We start from the raw sequence: 20,801 nt of genomic DNA, 5'->3' as shown, positions 1-20,801 counted from the left end.
TTCTTTGTTAATTCCTGGATTTGAGGGCATCGCTAGCTAGGCAACATTTATTATCCATCCCTAAATGTCCAGAGGGCAATTAAGAGTCAACCACATTGCTGGGTCTGGAGTCTCATGTAGGCCAGACTAGGTAAGGATGGCAGTTTCCTTCACTAAAGGACATTAGTGAACCAGATGCCTAATCACTGAATATTAGTTAGTATTATGCATTACTTGTGTGTGATGTGACAACTCGATGTCACTTGAATCTAAGATCTCAGGAACCTAAAACATTAGTTGAAAGACAGTGCCATTGTGAATGTGAAGTATTTCACATGGAAGGAAAGGTGTATTGTATATGGTGACAAAATAGTTTTGTGTAAAATAGGAGGGTTTTATTATGGCTAGCATTTACTTGACCATGCCTCGCTGCCTAGAGAGCAGTTAAGAGACAACCATATTGCGTTAGCTTGCTCTCCATGAAAGCTGCCTGACCTGCTGTGATCTCCAGCATTTCATGTTTTCAATACAGATTCCAGCATCTGCAGTCATTTGCTCCTATATTACTGTGGGTCTGGAGTCACATTAGGTCCAGGCCAAATCTTTTTATTACCCCCCCCCCCCCCCCCTCACTAATCAACAGTACTTTCACGGTTGCCTCTGTTTTCATTGGATTCAAATTCCACTAACTACCGTAGTGGGGTTTGAACCCATTTCCCCATTGGGGGCGGCACGGTGGCTCTGTGGTTAGCACTGCTGCCTCACAGCACCATGGACCTGGGTTTGATTCCTACTTTGGGCGACTGTTTGTGGAGTTTGCACATTTTCCCTGTGTCTGCTTGGGTTTCCTCCGGGTGCTCCGGTTTCCTCCCACAGTCCAAAGATGTGCAGGTTCAGTGAATTGGCCATGCTAAATTGCCCATAGTGTTAGGTGCATTAGTCAGGGGTAAATATAGGGTCTGGATGGATTACTCTTCAGAGGGTCGGCGTTGGGCCGAAGGGCCTGTTTCTATACTGTAAGGAATCTAATCCCAGTCATTACCCTGGACTTCAGAATTAATAGTCCAGTGACATTACTACTGTACCACAGTCTCCCCTAAGTCCAGGCTTAGATTGTGTTCCTGAGAGAGAGGCTAATGCCAAGAGAGCACGGGTGAAATTTGAATTCAATTCTTTAAACCTGGAATGAAAGCTAGTTTCAGTAATGGTAACCATGAAACTACCACTGATTTGTGGTGAAAATCCATTTGGTTCACTATTGTCCTTTTGAAGAAAGAAACCTGATGTCTATACCTGGTCTAGTCTACATGTGAGCCCACCCCCAATGAAATATGGTTAACCTATAACCACCCTCTGAAATGGTCCAGCCAGCCGTTCAGTTCCAAGGTAGTGAGGGATAGGCCACCAATCTTGCTTTTCTAGTGATACCCACAGCCAATGAAAGAATACTTCGTTTAATGTGATCATCACTGAAAGGAGAAGCCAAATAGATTGCACCTGTATAGTTCAGCAATGTTGCATTATTTGAAAAAATACATCTGCTGAAGACTGAATAAGTTATTCTGTTGAATTCTCAACACTCTAATGCATTCAGGCACTAGAGGCAATGCTGAAAAGATAATTTGTTCTGATTCCTGAAGGTGGTAGTTGAGTTACAGGGACATCCTAAAGGAGGATAGTATGTTCAACTTTGAAAGGAGGCACCCTAACACTATGTGGGGTACTGGGTAGTATAGAAAGGGTAAGGCTGGAGCATTTGTTTAAAATGAATTGTGACTTAATAGGGGAGTGTGAGTGCAACTAGATTTGATAGTAAGTTCAGGTTGTTTTTTTGTTTAAATTGACTTGTGGATACAGTGAATGGGACAAAAAACTGAAGTAATTCAGAAAATGTTTTGGGAGGCGGAGCTAGTGTAGTGGTTGGGACAGTATAATTAGATTAGATTAGATTACTTAGTGTGGGAACAGGCCCTTTGGCCCAACAAGTCCACACTGACCCGCTGAAGTGCAACCCACCCAGACCCATTCCCCTACATTTTACCCCTTCACCTAACACTACAGGCAATTTAGCAAGGCCAATTCACCTAACCTGCACATCTTTGGACTGTGGGAGGAAGCCGGAGCACCTGGAGGAAAACCATGTAGACACGGGGAGAATGTGCAAACTCCACACAGTCAGTCACCTGAGGCGGGAATTGAACCCAGCTCTAGATTAGATTAGATTACTTAGTGTGGAAACAGGCCCTTCAGCCCAAGTCCACACCGACCTGCCGAAGCGCAGCACACCCAGACCCATTCCCCTGTATTTACCCCTGCACCTAACACTACGGGCAATTTAGCATGGCCAATTCACCTAACCTGCACATTTTTGGACTGTGGGAGGAAACCAGAGCAACCGGAGGAAACCCACGCAGACACTGGGAGAACGTGCAAACTCCGCACAGTCTCCTGAGGTGGGAAATGAACCCGGGTCTCTGGCCACTGTGCTACCGTGCCGCGCACTAAAATTGACCAATCATCACCTGTATCTTGCATTGTTAATTCAGTTTGTACTTTAACATGCTTGTAGGCACCTGGTGATTTAATAATCATTTGTTTTAAATGTTGAATCAATGATGCTGAGGATCGTTATGCTGGAAATTTCCTTGTTTGTTTCTTTGCTATAAATTCTCAATAACCTTTTCAGCTCATCATTTATACCTTTTAGTGCCATCCATAAGATGCCTTTGGTCCTTCTTTATCATATCCTGTTCTTTTATCCCTTAGTAAACCTGGGTAGCTTACCCATGAATTTATGCTTTTTAACTACTGCACGGTTTAGGAAATTGCACTTTTAACACCATGCTTTCAGTATTGCAGAATGCTAACAGTATAGATGGACACCATTTGGCCCATCAAGTCTGGGTTGGCGCCCTCCCAAATCATTTTACTTAGTACCATTCTTCCACCACCTCCTCACAACTTTGTACTTATCCATAAAGCAGTCTCCTCCACATAGCAGCTGTATTCCAGACCTTAACCACTAATTAGGTAAGCTGATGGAATATACTTATTTTTTGCAAGGGAATTGACTACAAAAATAAGGCTATGCTTTTAGGTATACAGAGCTTTGGTTACACTGCATCTGCAACATTGTGTGCATTTCTTGTTGTCATGTGTAACAACGGTTACTGGACTTCAAGCATTTCAAATGAGGTTACTAGAGTTAACACCTGAATTAGGAGAAAGTGATCACTGCAGGTGCTGGCGATCAGAGTCGAGAGTGTGGTGTTGGAAAAGCACAGCAGGTCCGGCAGCATCTGAGGAGCAGGCGAATCGACATTTTGGGCATAAGCCCTTCATCAGGATATTCCCAAAACATCGATTCTCCTGCTCCTCAAATGTTGCCTGACCTGCTGTGTTTTTCCAGCACCACACTCTTGACTAACACCTGAAATAGGCAAGTTGTCTTATGCAGAATGTTTCACTAGGCTTGTATCGACTGGAGATGGATAAATAAGATGTGCATTATTTGAAACATATAAGATGCTAAGAGACCTTCTAACTTTGTATGCACATTTGGGTTATTAACTACGATTTAAGAGTTATAGTCTGCCAACAATGTATAAAAAGATATGCAGTACTGTGTACTTTATACCCATTTATATTAAGAAATGCATGGTAGCCTGATTGTCTTCTAATATATAATCTGTCCACTGTTCATACTTTAGTTGTGTTTGTTAAAATGGGTTATGAAATAGGTGCACAATATTTCTGTAGGCACCGTGATTGTTGTAAAATCAAAGCTGTATGTAGCGCAACAGATTGCCAGGTTGAAGTTTCTGCTTGATCAGAACTGCAGCAGCTGTGCTGGTGTTTTAGCTGGTGTTCCCTTTACATGGGAAAATAGAAGTGAAGAGAGTATCTTATGCCTGAACAAATCCATAAAGAATGGTCAATTGAGTGCTGAAGGATGGCTGAAGCATGGAAATCGCATCTCATCGGTAACTGAAGAGGCGACAGTGCTTTAACAAGAGATCAGAAGAAAGATCTTGTACTTATATTTTATTCTGTATTGCGTTTACCTTCTTACAGGAATTGATGTGCTAAAAGAACTGAGTTACAGAGGGGTTCATCTGGGACTATCTGTTCATCCTGCGCATGTTGTGAGTAACCACAAATGTTGTCTTTTGCAGTCTTCTGCCAAATTCTCATTCTTTTTAGTTGATTATTTGTGTGATGCAAGTGTTTCTAATTGTACAGTGATTTTGACACAGACCAGATCACCTGAGGGGAAAGTGGAGTGATCTTCCAATTGCAGGAGAAATTAGTCACAGTGGCTCAATCAACTAGCTGCTGGAAGTGGCAATTGCAAGATTTTAACATTGGAAGAACTTAACACCTCTAATGTGCAAAATGTGTATCTTTAAATTGTACCAATGGGTCTCATCTTCTAGATTTCTTAAATGTGAGTCAGGCTGAACAGTATTAAAAAATCTGACTTGTTCAGGCAAGGTCCAAAAAAATAAAACAGCTACCAAGCAATTCTGCCAGTTCACTCGACTGAGCATAATGATTTTCTTTTATGTTTCCAGTATGAAAAGCTCAATGAATGCTGGCAATGCTACACTTCTGTTTTGTCAAATCTGTACATTTAGTCACAAAGGCCTGTTGGGTTACCTTGTCTGAAGCTGAGATAATTGATCTTTGTTAGACCCATATGTTTGGCCTAGTACCCACCTTGTATTTGATAACTGCCCATTGTAAACCATCTCCTGATGAAGGGCTTATGCCCGAAACGTTGAATTTCCTGTTCCTTGGATGCTGCCTGACCTGCTGTGCTTTAACCAGCAACACATGTTCAACAGCATCTCTGTGAAAACTCAGCTCTGCCCAACCTAAACTTGGGTACCTCCAAATAGCCTTTCCTTTCCCAAATTGCCACTTTTTAAGTGATAACTATTATTTTCATGGTTTTTGACCTTTTCAGTTGAAGAGGTTAGAAAGTGGGATTGAATCCAAATTTTTCTACCCCTCAGAGCTTGTGAATCGATAACAAAGAGGAATAGATAAAACATCACAAACACTGGGAGGTTGACTATTCCAGAAAACCAGATGATAAAGGATAAAAGTGAAACCAACCTTTACACACTCTAGTTTATTTATAATTTATTGACCAAGATCACACTTTTGAACACACATCTCCTAACTCAATGACCACAGTTTCAGAACGTTCATATTTATAATTAAATGCATTGCACATGCTATTAATATAACTAAGTATATTCTGCAGGCACATTATAATATTGAATCATCCAAACAAAAGGCGGGAAAGATTTAATTGGTTCATTCAGATATTGTGTTTCACTCCCCACTAGGCCCACAAGTTACTTAATCAGGCAAGCAGAATTACTTTTGATTAATTTAGCGGGGTTGGGTGAAAAACCTATGATTCCAATCTGTACAGTCCCTAAAGATAATTGCTACTGCAGACATCAGCAGGTACTGTGCCATTATTCACAGGTAGTGCTCACCTATCTTTTGTAACTCAAGATGTCTTCCACTACCAGGAGCTTGTTTAGCTGATTTTTCTTTGAAGGGCTCCAGTGAATCTGCACTCTCCATACGGTCTGCTTCAGAGGTTGACGACTGCCTAAAAGATGTACACCAATTCAACTGTGCTCCATAAATTGCAATTAAACAAGAACTCCTTTCAAGCAGGATGCAGCAAAAGTCCATGCAAATCGAGGCTGATCTGATGCATAGCAATCCTTTGTTTGCTGAAGTTTTTTCATGGGAAACTACAGTATTACATCTTCAAAAACAAATAAAAGAACAATGCCACCTTGAATTTATGAAGTGGAGAATTATTTATAATATTTTTAAACGTTGCCACCCGTTAGAGTCTCATGAAAGTGAGATTTCTACAGTTAGCACTGCATGTAAAGGGGAATTGCAGTGAAACAATTTTTATGATGTATGGGAAGAAAAATAATATCTGATCCCATTAATGCCATCCCACTTTGTCTAGCTTAAATATCCTAACCATCCAAGCGAAGTCTGTTCCCTTTATCATCTTGAAGCCAAGGTTCATATCGCCTTGGACTTCTCCGGTGAAAACTGGCCCACCACCCTGAGTGTATTGTGCTAATAGAAGTTGGTATCTTTCAAGTAGCTCTTGTAGATACTCTGGGAACTCGATACCAGTAACAGGCAAAGGAAGCAAAACCAAAATTAGATTCAGCCCCCTTGAGATCTTTTTTAAAAGGTATATTTCTGGTCTCCAGTGACACTTCTAGTTACACAGTCTACAACCATATTAACTTTCCCTATTATGGCTCTTCATTCATTAGAGGCCCTTTTATTTAGTGTTCCTTTTTTTGCATTACTCCAGAGATTTGAGCAACCTTCTATCATCTATACACCGGAATATAGCACGGGTTAATGAAATGCGCTATGATGTAAACCTGTATACAGCAATGTCATTCTGGGGAAAATGCAGTGTGTGCGCATCCCCCCAGCCATTAATAAAAACCAACAATATTTCAGCTCCCTTGTGATAAAAGCTAACCTTCTATTGCATTTTATTTACTGTGCCACTAACTTCGTGACTGTGTATACACGGGCATTCAAGTCACTTAATAGTTCCTCATTCCACTAATATAGGGCAGAGCAGATGTCTCTGTCGAAACAAAAATACTTTACTACTTGAACTAATTGAAGATGTAAAACCATGTACTGTCCATGTTTGTAAATTGTAATTTCACCTGAACAACTTACGGTCTTCCTGACTGTCGTGCCAGTTGCAAACTTGTGTATAAAGCTCTACTCTTACATCCAAATAATAAATTTAATCTTGGTGAAAATTTGAGCTTCCAATGACTAAACCTCCTTTAAAATAGGTTATTACATCTACGTCCTGTAGTGCAAACCACTTGCCATGCACTCCTATTGGTTCTTGATATGTCCCAATAAGTCTCCAGTTAATTTCCAATTTCACACCCTTTTTGTTTGCCAGTAATCTGTAACATCAATAGTCGCTCCCCCCCACCCCGCCCCGCCTATGGAAACTGTACTGGTCCCAGCTGCTCCATGCTGTATTTTCAGTTGATCTATATTTGAGTTATTCTGGGTAAAAATGAAAACTACTTTTCCTCTTGCCAGTGGCGTCCACCTAAGTTACATTTCCCTTCAAAGTTGGACCTCAAGGTCAACGGAGAGTCTAAGATCAATTCTTCTCAAAGGTAAGAGCATCAAACTGTGGATTGAAGTTAATTTAAAAACTTAATTTATAATTTAAAAACATTATTGACTTGCGTATTGATATTTTAAAACTTCAGTTAATATCAAACTTTTTCTTTTGAGCGTTTTGGATGTAATGAAGGAAGCTTTGTCAGGTACGAACCCCTCCAACCTTATCTATTTATTTTGGGAGCTCTCATTAAGGAAAGGAATTTGATTACCATAGCACTTCAAAACCTCACATTGCACAACCCTTTGCAAACTTTCTGAAAGATGGGCACTGTAATATAGGAAATGCACAGCCAACTTCCACGCAGCAACCTCCAAAAAAAGCAATGTGATAAATGACCCGATGATCTGTTTTGGTGATATGGGTTGAGTGATTTTAATTGCTTCATCAGTGTTGCCTATGCTTTTTGCTGTACAACTCTGAACTCTGCACTTCTCTTCCTAAATTTCCCTGTACCTCGCGGTTTCTCATGCTCCTTTTAAATTCATCCAGTTGACTGGAATTTTGGCCATCTCTGCTAATGTTGCTTTTTATGATTTGGCAATAAATGTTAGTTTATTACACTCTAAGGATATTTAATTATGCCAAGGTCACTGTTTAAATACAGGTAACTGCTGGTAAATATTCACTAAGATACTCTCAGAGCCAAAAGAATTAGTTTTGGTTAATTTAGCGGGGTTGGGTGAAACCTCTTCTGTCCCTTCAGATTAATGCCCTGGGTTTCTTTGCTTCACCACAATACCAGACAAAATCACAGTTTAGACGTGCTCAATTGGAACATCAACTCGAGGCTGTGTTTCAAAGTCTCTCATGACTGGGGTGTGTACTTAATGAATCAGTATCAGTGAGAGTATTATACTGAACCCAGGCTGGTGTAGGTGCAGAGAAAGCATGAGCATTTTATGCAAAGCTTCCATTTCATAGCCTCAGATTACCTACTGACAAAGTTACCTGAACCCAAATTGGAAGTATGGTGTATAAATCTCCCATGAATTGAGGGGCTGGTTGCTTTCTTCGTTCTTTCATGGGGTGTGGGTGTTGCTTGCAAGGTCAGCATTTGTTAGTGATCTTTAATTGCCTTTGAACTGCATGACTTCCTAGGCCATTTCAGAGGGTAATTAAGAGTTGTGGCAAGTAAACCGCTCTGATCATGAGCATAATATGTTTCTCTCTAATAATCTAAATGGCAGAAGTAAACTGCTTGGTTCACAAGGCACTGGTTTTGTTTTATTTGCAGTCGAGAAACTATGCCAAAAAAGAAAGTAGCTGCGAATCAAGAACCTAATCCTACTCCTCCACAACCAGTGGAAGGCCAGCAGTCATCCTGACAGCCAACAGACTAGCTGCTACCACAGCTGGCTAGTGGAGTACTTCTCATCATTCAGCCAACACTTCCAGAAGTGAAGCTTACAGCTATTTGCCGACAGCTTGATCTCTCAGATTCAGAAGTCTACCTCCGCTGAGGGAGAGGATGTGGGGGAGCAGGGTATTGACCACTTGCTGAAAGGAGGCCTTACTGTGGCCTGTATTCACTAGGCGCAGACTCATCTTAGTCTATGTTCCCATTGCACACCAACTATTCACCACATTGTAAAACGCGCGCCCTGCATCCAAAGAGTCTAAGCCTTACTGAACTGCCAAAGTAAAATGCAGAAATTTGACTGGCTGATGACCTGTGACATTTGACCACTGTTCAAGAAGCTTAATTGAACAATCCTCTGGCTGCACAGCAGTCTTTTACAGTGTGGTGAATAGCTAAATTTTTGGTATGAGAAATTCTCATGCCAAATAATATTACTGAAAAGTGTCTGTACCTTACAAAATCACTTTAAAACAGTGAAGTGACCTACCAGAGCAATTATGTCACAAAATGGATATGCTCTAGTTGCTAATTTTAATTAGTTTTATTCTTGATTAATTGAGACCTGGTCCAATGTCGTCTTAAGTTATTCTTAACTCGTTGCACTGGATTATGTGAATGCTGACTGTGCTGTCCTCATCACTGGCACAGTCTGTACTTTGTTAGGTTGAAAATTATTGTTCTTTTATAATCAAATCTTTAAGACCAAAAATAGTCTTGGAGCTCAAATTTGTCTTTAAAATAATCTTAAGATATAAACTACACAATTTTGTATGAGAGTTCAATCCTGAAAAGAAAATACGTAAACCATTTATTAAATCCCTGCAATATTTCATCTTGACTGCCTTGATATGTGTGAATCTGTTTTATCAGACTGAGTGTCAGCAGATGTAATGGGTAACCCAAGTTCTTGTCTGGTTGAGGGCCAGTACTTAATTTTTATTTTGCCTGATGCCAGATGTTGAGTATCCAGACTTCTTGCAGTTATGGAGCAATTAATGCAGGGAAGCCTTTAGATCAAAGTATTTGTGGAGAGCTCCTGATCCAGAACTGTGCACTGTTGTGAAATGTGCTTACTGCTGGTCCACAGTGCAGCAGCAGTGTGGAAAAGGATGTGCTGCATTAAACACTTGTGTAACTGATGTAAGGTTTCTCATCTTTCCACTCTAGATTCTGTGGAATCTGATTATAGACATCAAGCCGAAGTGTTTGTTTTTTTGTGGAGATTAGTTTATTTCTGTCTCTCTCCACTCCTTCCTGCCAAGTTTCTAAACACCTTCCGGATAGTTTTCAGACCTTCATCAGGAAGTCCAATTACCTGTTCTTCTCCTCCCTACCCCTTGATGCTGTCTTTTTGGCAAGCCCATACTGTGTTGCTCACACTGCTGAGTCACCTTGATCTTCTCATTGGAGGTGAGAGGGGTGGAATTAACATTGAAGCTATACTGGCCAACTTGGATAGTGCCAACCCACCATAATGTATTTTTAGCCTATTGTTTCTTCATTTTACTGAAGCAACATAGTGTGGTACAAGGTTGAACCTGGGATTTCTGATGTTGATTTGACACTTCCTAGTAATTTAACTTTATATGGAGAATTGGAACGGACAGAATGGCAGTTGATAAACAGGTCTTCCCCTACTCCTAAGGTGCCAAGTAAGCAAATCAGAAGATTGCATCAAAGGAAAAAGACTTCAGCTTTTTGTTAAACTTTGGGATTTTGAAATAAATGCAAGTACAGCAAATGTCTGGAGTGAAAGTAGGAAAGGTAGTGGGGGAGTCAACCAGTTGGACAATTGTGAACTGTGCAGTGAGTCTGATCCTTATGAGTTGAGTTGAGTTCTATTTTTTGCTTTTGTGTACAGATTTTATTGACTTCATACATAAATAGTTGAGGGCTTCGTGCTCATTTTAGGTTTCTCATTTCCCAGTTATGTCATTCCGCTCTGTCAAATTTTAAAGAAAGTGGCATCTACTCTTTAACAGTTTCATTGAGTGGGGGCAAGATGTTTGGGTTTCTGTAAAATGTTTTGCTTGTTCTGTGTCCTCCTTTTAACCCTTTCCTGGCTGCATCAAATCAACAGTGGTTGCTGAAGCTCCCGAGGTGAGAATTAGTGTGCTGGCATAGCCATGTGGTGGAGTCTCCACTTTCACTCATACTGTAATTAGTGACTGCTTCCAGTAACTCTAGTAATTCCCATAAGACTGCTCTCTTTTCATTTGATTTCATTAATAAAGAATACATATTTTTAAAAATCAATCAGAAGATCAAACTTTATGCTCCTCAAGCTACTTTCCACTCTAGACTTTTGCTGTGCAATGCAAGTAAAAAAAAATAGATTATTCAAATGTGTATTCACCAGTTTTAACATGTTTACAAGTTTGCTGTGAATTAGGAATGAAAGAAATAACAGTAGTGACATCTGTGAAATGATAATTGAAAGGTGACAGCTACTTTGTAGGATTTCTGTTGCGCTTTAGTTTAATGATAAACCTATTGTTGCAAAAACAATTAATGTCCTCCCTCTTCCCCATTTAAGGTTTTGGACAAGATTTCATTGTGGGAATAATTCAAATAAACTTTGTTTTTAAGAAACATTTGAGTATATGTTGAATAAAGTTAAAGCAATAGTGAAAATGTTGCAATTGCTTAAAATCTAGCAATCTGAATAATGTAACTGAATCCACATTTGATATTTGTGACTGCTTTAACTTGTTTGCAGCCTACTTGTCCAGCATCCCATCTACTCCAAAAAAAATTATGGGATTATGCGAGAAATCCTACAGTGGGCTGGATATCACCAGATTTAACCCTATTTGTGTAAGGAATTGTTTACAAGACTGGCAAGGCTCATAAATTCCAGAATGTGTTCAGTCTTTGTTTTATCCACCGTGAATTCGCTATCTACACTACTCCAAGGTCTGCTGCAGCACTGATTCAGCCCAGGCAGAAATCTTTTGCCACAGCGGGCTGTGTTCTGGGAAAAGCAATGAGCATTTCTGCCTTTCTCAAAATGTGATACATGTTTACTGAGAAGCAAGTTTGTAATCATTCAGAATCTGTTATGTCATGAACAGACTTTTTAAGAAGTGAATTACTAATAGAGAACTTTTGTGTATTCTGGCACTTGTCTGCTGTCATTATGTTTACTATTTCTTGAAGTATCTGAGTGTTTGATCAAGATTGGTTTCTCACAGTACAGAAGCTGTTGAGAGACTGCACTTTTGAGTTGAGCAATAATTTAAGAATCCTAATAAATATATCTTGCAGTTAATGCTTTTGAACAATTGTCTTTTGTTCATTTCATTATTGTTCACAATGCCATCCCATTGATGCATTATCTCAAGTAAATGCTCATGAAGTGACAGGTGAGTTGGGTTTGATTTGTGATGGAAATTACACAAGTATAGCTTTCATGTCTTGAATACATTCAGAGATCAAAGGATATTGAAAGTCTGGAATGGGTAGGCTGGGAAAAAAAATTGCAAATAAATGAAAGTGAATCAGTTCTGAAGCAGAATCACCAGACCTGAAATGATAACTTCTCTCCACAGATGCTGCCAGACCTACTGAGCTGCTTCAGCCATTTCCGTTCTTGAAAGTGAATCATAGAATGCTTACAGTACAGAAATAGGCCATCAGAGAGTCTGCACTGACCCTATGAAGGGCCTCCCACTTAGACCCACGCCATCCTTGTAACCCTAGCTAACCCACCCAACCTACAGCTCCATAGACTCTGAGGCAATTTTAGCATTCTAATCCACCTGGCCAGCACATCTTTGGATTGAGCAAGGAAGCTGTAGGAAACTCGCACAGACTTGGGAAGAACATGCAAACTCCACACACAAGCGCAAGGCTGGAATCAAACCTGGATCTCTTGCACTGTGAGACAGCAGTGCTAACTGCTGTGCCAACCCTGGAAGACTCCTGTAGTTGGGGTCATCTGTCCAATGACATTTTAGCCATCTCTTAAATTATTTCTCAGTTTTAACTCAAGTTTATGCAAGCCAGCCTGATCATTAATTCATTCAAAATGAATCTTTCTGTCTTCCTCCAAGTTCAAACATTCTTCTTGAAGCATGGTGCCCATACTGAACACTGTATTCCAAAAGAGATCTGATCAAGGCTTTGTGCATCTGAACATAATTCCTCCTGTTCATATTTCAACCTCCTGGCAATAAAGACTAGTTTTCCGTTAGTTGTGTTGACATTTCATGTTTTTTAAAAAAATTGAGGGTCCAGTACAGATTCGTTGGAATTTCTGGGACTTGTTCTAGGCTCAGCCATCGTCAGCTGCTTTCCTCTATCACCAGGTCAGAAGTGGAGAACTGGTTGCATCATTTATGTTTCTTTGGGTCCTGTGTCCATTTGCAATATTCAGGTTTGGGCAGATAAATGGCATGTAATATTCATGTCATGCAATACGGGGTAGACCATTTAGGACAGAGATGAGGAGAAACTTCTTCAACCAGAGAGTGGTGGCTGTGTGGAATGCTCTGCCCTAGAGGGCAGTGGAGGCCCAGTCTCTGGATTCATTTAAGAAAGAGTTAGAGCTCTCAAAGATAGTGGAATCAAGGGTTATGGAGATAAGGCAGGAAGAGGATACTAATTAGGACTGATCAGCCAAGATCATATTGAATGGCAGTGCAGGCTCGAAGGGCTGAATGGCCTACTCCTGCACCTATTGTCTATTACCTCCCTTCATAAGGCAAGCCTTTCTTTGGAAATAGTCTAGCAAAACCCCTCTGAACTGCCTCTGTGAAATGAATTACTGAATCATCTGCTACCCTGGATATAGGTTTGCTCGCTGAGCTGGAAGGTTCATTTTCAGACGTTTCATCACCATACTAGGTAGCATCTTCAGTGAGCCTTTGGACACAGCACTGCTGATGATTCTTGTTTTCTATTTATATGTTTAGGTTGGTGATGTCGTTTCCTGTTCTTTTTCGCAGGGGGTGGTAAATGGGATCCAAGTCTATGCGTGTTGGATCTCTCAATCTTCTCAAAACTGGCTGTCATCTGCTGCTTGCAGTTTTTGATTGTGAGAAGAGTGATCTCCAACTCTGGGTGGGGGATTCTGTTTTGTTCACACACTGCCATAGTCGTACAGGACAGAAACAGACACTTAAGTCCAACTTGTCCAGGCCAATCAAATTTCCATAAATAAACTAGCCCATGTACATTTATTGACAGGATGCAGAGATGGGCTGAGAGGTGGCAGATGGTTTTCAATCTGGATAAATGCAAAGTGATGCTTTTTGGAAGGTCAAACATGAAAGTTCAGTACAGGATTAAAGACAGGATTCTTGGCAGTGTAGAGGAACAGTGGGATCTTGATGTGCAGGTACATAGATCCCTTAAAATTGCCACCCAGGTGGACAGGGTTGTTAAGAAAGCATATGGTGTTTTGGCTTTAATTAACAGGGGGATTGAGTTTAAGAGCCGTGAGATCTTGTTGCAGCTCTATAAAACTTTGGTTAGACCGCACTTGGAATACTGCGTCCAGTTCTGGTCACCCCCTATTATAGGAAAGATGTGGATGCTTTGGAGAAGGTTCAGATGAGGTTTACCAGGAGGCTGCCTGGAATGGAGGGCTTATCTTATAAAGAGAGACTGAGATCGGACTTTTTTCATGAGAAAAAAGAAGGAAGAGAGGGGACCTAATTGAGGTGTACAAGATACTGAGAGGCATGGATAGAGTTAATAGCCAGAGACTTTGTCCCTGGGCAGAAATTGTTAACATGGGTCATAGTTTTAGGCTGTTTGGAGGAAAGTATAGAGGGGATATCAGAGGTAGGTCCTTTAAGCAGAGAATTGAGAGAGCAGTTGTGGAAGCAAGGTCATTGGGAATATTTAAGAGACTGCTGGACATGCATATGGTCACAGAAATTTGAAGGTTCGTATATTAGGTTTACCTTACATGAGGATCAATGGTCGGCACAACATCGTGGGCTGAAGGGCCTGTTCTCTGCTGTACTATTGTATGTTCTAAGATTGCATGTTGGAGCAGGAAAATCAGCACTTGTTTCCACATTGCATCCCAAAAAATGTCAGCTGTCAACCATACAGCACTGGCCCAGAATACCAAGCTGGATAGCATGGAGGTTAAGTCAAAAAAAAATTCCTAATAAGATTTTCTTTTACAAACAAAAAGTATTTGGGTTGTCACATTTTAAAAATGTCTGCTGTAAACAAAATGCAGAGGTTTGTTTTAAAACCTGTATCCAAGAGTAATATGGCAATGAATTGCACGTTCAAAGGTGTTTTATATATATATAGCTGGAGCATGGTTGGGGGAGGTGGCAGTGAGGCAGAGAATGTGCTAAATATAATCATACTGGCCTGGGAGCTATGTAGAACCAGTTGCACTTTGTATCATTATGCAGTTCTGTAGATGGGATAGTGTCACAATGCTGCAATCATATTGGTCAATCCACATCCATCTGTCCTCGGCAGATTGATTAGGTTACTTACAGCGTGGAAACAGGCCCTTCGGCCCAACAAGTCCACACCAACCCGCCGAAGCGCAACCCACCCATACCCCTACATTTACCCCTTACCTAACAGTACGGGCAATTTAGCATGGCCAATTCACCTGACCCGCACATCTTTGGACTGGGAGGAAACTGGAGCACCCGGAGGAAACCCACGCAGACACGGAGAGAACGTGCAAACTCCACATAGTCAGTCGCCTGAGTCGGGAAATGAACCCGGGTCTCAGGCGCTGTGAGGCAGCAGTGCTAACCACTGTGCCACCATGCCGCCCACAATTGCTTTGAGTGATTATAGAATCAAGACTATTTTCTCCAACGTCCAGTGAGAGCACCTTATGTAGCAACCTACATTTAATGAGGAACCTTTTACATGATGGAAACATCCTGAGGCATCTCACAAGTGTGTCGTGAACAATAACACTAGTTCTACCAGATTATAGATTGTCTTATTAGAGCGACAGACAACTGATCAGACCACAGCTTTACTACCCCCTGATGGAAGAAATTCTTCCTCTATCTCAAATGAGCAATTTTTAAAACTCAGATTATACCCTCTAGTGCTAGACTCTCCCATAAGGGAAAACAACTTTTCCACATCTACCTTGTCAAGTCACTGAAGAATCTTGACTGTTTCAATCAAGTTGCCCCTCAGTCTTTGAAATCCCTCACCATGCCTCAGGCAAGGGAGGAGAGTGAGAAGGAATATCCTTCATAACAATCACAGCCAGTACTGAATCCACGCCATAGGCGCCACCATAGGCATCACTAACCAGCTGTCTGGCCAACTAAGCTAATTGAACCTCTCCTTGCACCCCCCCCCCCCCCCCAAATATACCTGTAACAATGGAATCTCCCAAGACTCTTCACAGCCGAATTATAAACATGATAGTGAGCCCCATTGGGTGGTAATAAGTCAGCACTCCAAAGATTTGGCCAAAGAGAGAGAGTTTTTAAACAATTGTTTGGTAGTACAGAACTTGAGTGATTCTAAAGAAAGACCCATTTTGTGGAAACCTTTTATCTTGCACTCAGGACAATTCACAAGAATACCAATGTAAGGAGAAAGGGCATGTACAGTAGAACCTTGATTATCCGAACATCAATTATCCAAATTTCAGATTATCAAAAACAAGATCTGAAGGTTCCATAAAAACAGCATTAGGCAACTCAGCATTCAGTTATCAGTAAAGGCATGCGTGACTTAACTCAAATTACAGCTTATTTACGATAGATCAGTTACCTGTTAAACTGCATAATGGTGTGTATTGCCAGATAACTAAGAAATGTCTGATAACAGGCACTCCTAAGTTTCCGCTTGTTTCTGGTTATCCGAACAACCAATTATCCAAATAAAATACTATTCGCCCATGTCATTCAGATAAGTAAGGTCCTACTATATGTGGTGTATGAGAGGGACGTGCTGATTGGTTGACAAGCGAACTCCCATTGGTAAATGCAATTCTGTGGAGATTACAAAAGTTAATACCATAAGCAGTAGACCATTCAACTCATCAAGTCCAACCTGTCATTTAATAAGTTCATGATCTGATAATCTTGAACTTCACTTTCCTGCCCGTAACCCTTGATTTCCGTTCTGAATAAAAATCTGTTTATCATAACCTTGGATATACTCAATGACCCAGCCTCAACAACCCTCTGTAGTAAAGAAGTCCACAGATTTACTCCCCTCAGAAAGATGAAATTCGTCCGCATTTCTGTCTTAGATGAGCAACCCTTTACACTGAGATTGTGCCGTCTGGTACTAAGGGGAAGCAACCGTTCCACACTTACCCTGTCAATGTGGTCACCTCTCATTCGTCTAAACTCCAATGAGTACAGGCCAAATCTTCTCAACCTCTCCTCATAAGACAGTCCCTCCATACATGACATCATCTATAACTCAACTCTGAACTGTCTCTAATGCCTATGTGTCTTTAGATAGAGGGCCCAAAACTGTTCACATTATTCCAACTGTTATTCAACTAGTGCTTTGCATAGTTTTAATTGTAGTTTTATATTTTTATACTTTATTCTCTTTGAAATAAAGGCCAACATTCCATTTGCCTTATAAGAACCAAAAAAAACCTGTGGAAACTATGAATCAGAAACAAAAACAGAAATTGCTGGAAAAGCTCAACAGGTTTAGCGGATTCTGAGGAGAGAAATCAGAGTTAATGTTTTGAGTCCAGTGACCCTTCCTCAGAACAGAAATGATTATCGAAATATTGTTTAAATTTTTCAAGAATTTTTGATTCCAAAGTCCCACACTGTGTGAAAACACTTCTCCTTAATTCTCTTTTTAGCCTTAATTTCATTTTTTAATCAACCTGTTCAGCGATATTATTAGACACCTCTGGCACAGGTGGAGCTTGAACTCAGATCTTCTGGTCCAGGGGTAAGGGCACTACCACTGTGTCACCAGAGCCCCCTCCTATTAGTTTTCTTAGCTAAACTTCTTACCCCTTAGCTTAGATCTATGCCACCCGGGCTATCTACCCCTCTGCCAATGGACAAAGTATCCACTCTGCCCCTCATGATCTGATATACCGTTAGCAGGTCCCTTCTTAACCTTTGCTGCTCCATGGCAAATGACTCTAGCTGATCTTTCCTCATAACTCAGACCCTCATAGCCCAGGAGGATCCTGGTAAGCTGTCTCTGCACCCTCCTGAGTACAATCACTTCCTAAAATGTGGTGACCAGAACTGCATACAGTACTCCGGTTGGAAGCTAATTAGCAGAACATCCCTGCTCTTATGCTCTATGCTGAGGATAATATGGGATAAAACATTCCATATCCCTTCTTAACCACCTTGTTTACCTGCCCTGCTAACATCCAGGATCTCTGGATACGTACACCAATATCCCCTTGATTTTCAGTGCTTTCTGGGTTCATTCATAGTTAGCCTTCTCAAGTGCATCACTTCCCACTTCTCCAGTTAATTTCCATTTGCCACTGCGCTGCCTAGGGGACCCATCTGTTGATAGGGATATAGGATGCTTTATCCCATATTATCCTAAGCATTAGTCCTGCAGTAATGGCTATACCCCTCAATATTTACCACTGCATCCTTATCCATGCTGACCAAAATGTTCATCCACACTAACCCCAGTTCGCTGCACTTGGCCCATAACCTTCTAATCTTTTCCTGTTCATGTATTTGTCCAAAATCCTTTTAAATGTTATTAATGTACCACCTCAACCACCTCTGTTGGCAGCTCGTTGGGTTGGGTTTGGGTCTGGGTGGGATGCTCTTTGGAGGAGCGGTGTGGATTTGATAGGCCAGGTGGCCTGTTTCCACTCTGAAGGTTTTCTATTCTATGATTGTGCAAGTAGACCTCTGTTTGGTACAAGTAGCTAATTGATCTATGTCCTAGTGACCACTTAGTGATGACAGAGGCATTCTGCCTACCAGGTACAGTGACTGGTACCCAGGAACAGCTTGAGGATGTGAGCAAGATTCAAAAAGCCATCAGCTCAGGAACTCTGTTCTCTGTCATAAACAGGGTTCTTTCCTTCAGTTGTGGCCCTTTAAACTGATAAATCAAAGGCATTTTTATGACTGTTCCTGACACCCTACACCACTTGCAAACTAACAAAAACTCTGAGAGAAAAGTTATTAAGAAGCAGCAATCTTAACAAATCCTGTGAACAGGAACCACTGAGCCGCCTTCCATCTATAACTCTCACATTTTCTTTTGTCAGTGTAAAGGAAAGTCAAAAGGAGATTACAGTTTTAATTAGTAAAATGATATATGCTGAAGAAGTTGAGGCGTGACCTAATAGAGGTTTGTATGTCATGAGGGGCATCGATAAGGTGAATAGCAAAGGACTTTTTCCTTCAGGTGGGGGATTTCAAAACTTGGGGCCGTATTTTTAAGTTGACAGGAGCAAGATTTAAAAGAGACCCGAGAGGCAACTTTTTCATAAAAAGGGTGTTTTGTATGTGAAGTGAACTGCCAGAGGAAGTGTTGAGTGCATGTACAGTTTAACTTTAAAAGACATTTGGATAAGTACATGATTAAGAAAGGGTTTAGAGGGAACTGGGCCAAACGCAGGCAAGTGGGACAAGTTTAGTTTGGGTAACTTGGTCAGCATGAATGAGTTGGACTGAAGGTTCTGTTTCCATGCTGTATGACTCTATGACCCTATGACAGACTTATTATCTATCTATAGCTTGAAAGCTGATACCTAATTGCTTGTAATAAATAGTAATTCTTAACTACTAGTACCTGGTCTGCACTTTCTGTCAATCTAGGTCTGTAAGACAAGTAATTTGGGGAATTCTATGCAGTTGCAAATGTGTTGCTGGTCAAAGCACAGCAGGTTAGGCAGCATCTCAGGAATAGAGAATTCGACGTTTCGAGCATAAGCCCTTCATCAGGAATGATGATGAAGGGCTTATGCTCGAAACGTCGAATTCTCTATTCCTGAGATGCTGCCTAACCTGCTGTGCTTTGACCAGCAACACATTTGCAGCTGTGATCTCCAGCATCTGCAGACCTCATTTTTTACTCGAATTCTATGCAGTGTAAACATCTTAACTTTTGTGATGACTCGAAGAATAGTGAGGCTTGATTTCTAGTGTGTGCTTATCTCAGTGAGACGTGACAATTGATGTCTTTTAAATTGAAGTTTAAAATTTGGATTCTATCATGTTTAATAAATTAAGTAATATAATGATGTCAGGACAAGAGATGTGCAGAATGTGGGTGCAGCTGGACACCAGTGTGACCATGTGCAGTCCTTACTGTCTCCTATTTTTCTTTATTTTTGTGTGATTTCTCTCACCCTTCTCTTGTGGTATTCTTCACTCAATCCTTAAAATCTCACTCGTCAAGGACACAAGCTGTCATTCACCAAAATCCTCAGCTTTCCAATTTGTGATGCAAGATTAATTGGATGTGAGGAATATGGGAGGTAATCCAACTCCTCATGCCCATAAGATGTTTATTCAGCATGTTTTGTTGTATTTTTAATTCATTCATGGGATGTGGGCATCAATAACTGGGCTCACATTTATTGCCCAACCCTAGTTGCCGACGAGGAAGTATTGGTGTGCTGCTGCCTTGAATTGCTGTGGTCCATGTGTTGTAAGTAAACTCACAATGCCACATGGGAAGAAGCTCCAGACTTTGACCCACCAATAGTGAAGGAATGACAATATATTTCCAAGTGTGAGTGGATTAGAAGGGAACTTGGTGGTATATCCAAGCATCTGGTCCTCCAGGTCCTTCTAGAGGTGCTGTACAAAGGTTTGTGGTGATTTTAATTATGCAATGCGCTTTGTAGATGCTGCTACCACTGAGCGCCAGTGGGGGAGGGAGTGAATGGTTTATCTTATCGTCATCAAGAATTTTTCTTTTAAATGGGGTGAATCCTATATTATGAAAGAAAACCATTACCTCTTTGAAGCATTCATCATATGTTCCAGACACTAGAATATTAGAATTAACAATTTTAGAGCAAACCATTAGCTAGTTATTCCGATAAAGCTGCTATATCTACTGAAGAATTAGAATTATTCACTGAGTAATTTAAATGGCTTCCATGATTTGCAGCAATGTTTGATCATAAATAGTTACCTCAATGTTAATATATTTCTGGAATTATAAAATTAGATCATTTAAAAACACATAAATAAAATTCAACACCTTTTTTTTAATTGTGATAGACATGGGATAAAATGAGCATCATATCCACCTGAAATTGTCTTAATGGGAAATCCGAGTGTGTGG

General features: G+C 40.7%; 1 protein-coding gene across 4 annotated transcripts in view; it reads left to right on the top strand.

The window, feature by feature from the left end:
* The window catches only part of ttll4 (tubulin tyrosine ligase-like family, member 4), a 110,734-nt gene extending 98,890 nt beyond the window's left edge, over positions 1 to 11,844 (top strand). Inside the window, exons 17-19 of one of the 4 annotated variants that reach the window (XM_060828251.1) lie at positions 4,054 to 4,124; positions 7,123 to 7,202; positions 8,448 to 11,844. In XM_060828251.1, coding sequence (XP_060684234.1) covers positions 4,054 to 4,124; positions 7,123 to 7,202; positions 8,448 to 8,538 — 242 coding nt within the window. In that variant the 3' untranslated portion in view covers positions 8,539 to 11,844. Of the gene's footprint in view, positions 1 to 4,053; positions 4,125 to 4,221; positions 4,281 to 5,528; positions 5,722 to 7,122; positions 7,203 to 8,447 lie in introns of those variants that run through there. The other 3 variants (XM_060828252.1, XM_060828253.1, XM_060828254.1) reach the window with 3 other exon arrangements.
* Positions 11,845 to 20,801: the final 8,957 nt, after the last annotated feature.

This window comes from Hemiscyllium ocellatum, chromosome 7 (genome assembly GCF_020745735.1).
Source record: "Hemiscyllium ocellatum isolate sHemOce1 chromosome 7, sHemOce1.pat.X.cur, whole genome shotgun sequence".
NCBI lineage: Eukaryota > Metazoa > Chordata > Chondrichthyes > Orectolobiformes > Hemiscylliidae > Hemiscyllium > Hemiscyllium ocellatum.
The sequence above is the reverse complement of the archived record's forward strand: the minus strand, read 5'-3'. Positions and strand labels throughout refer to the sequence as shown.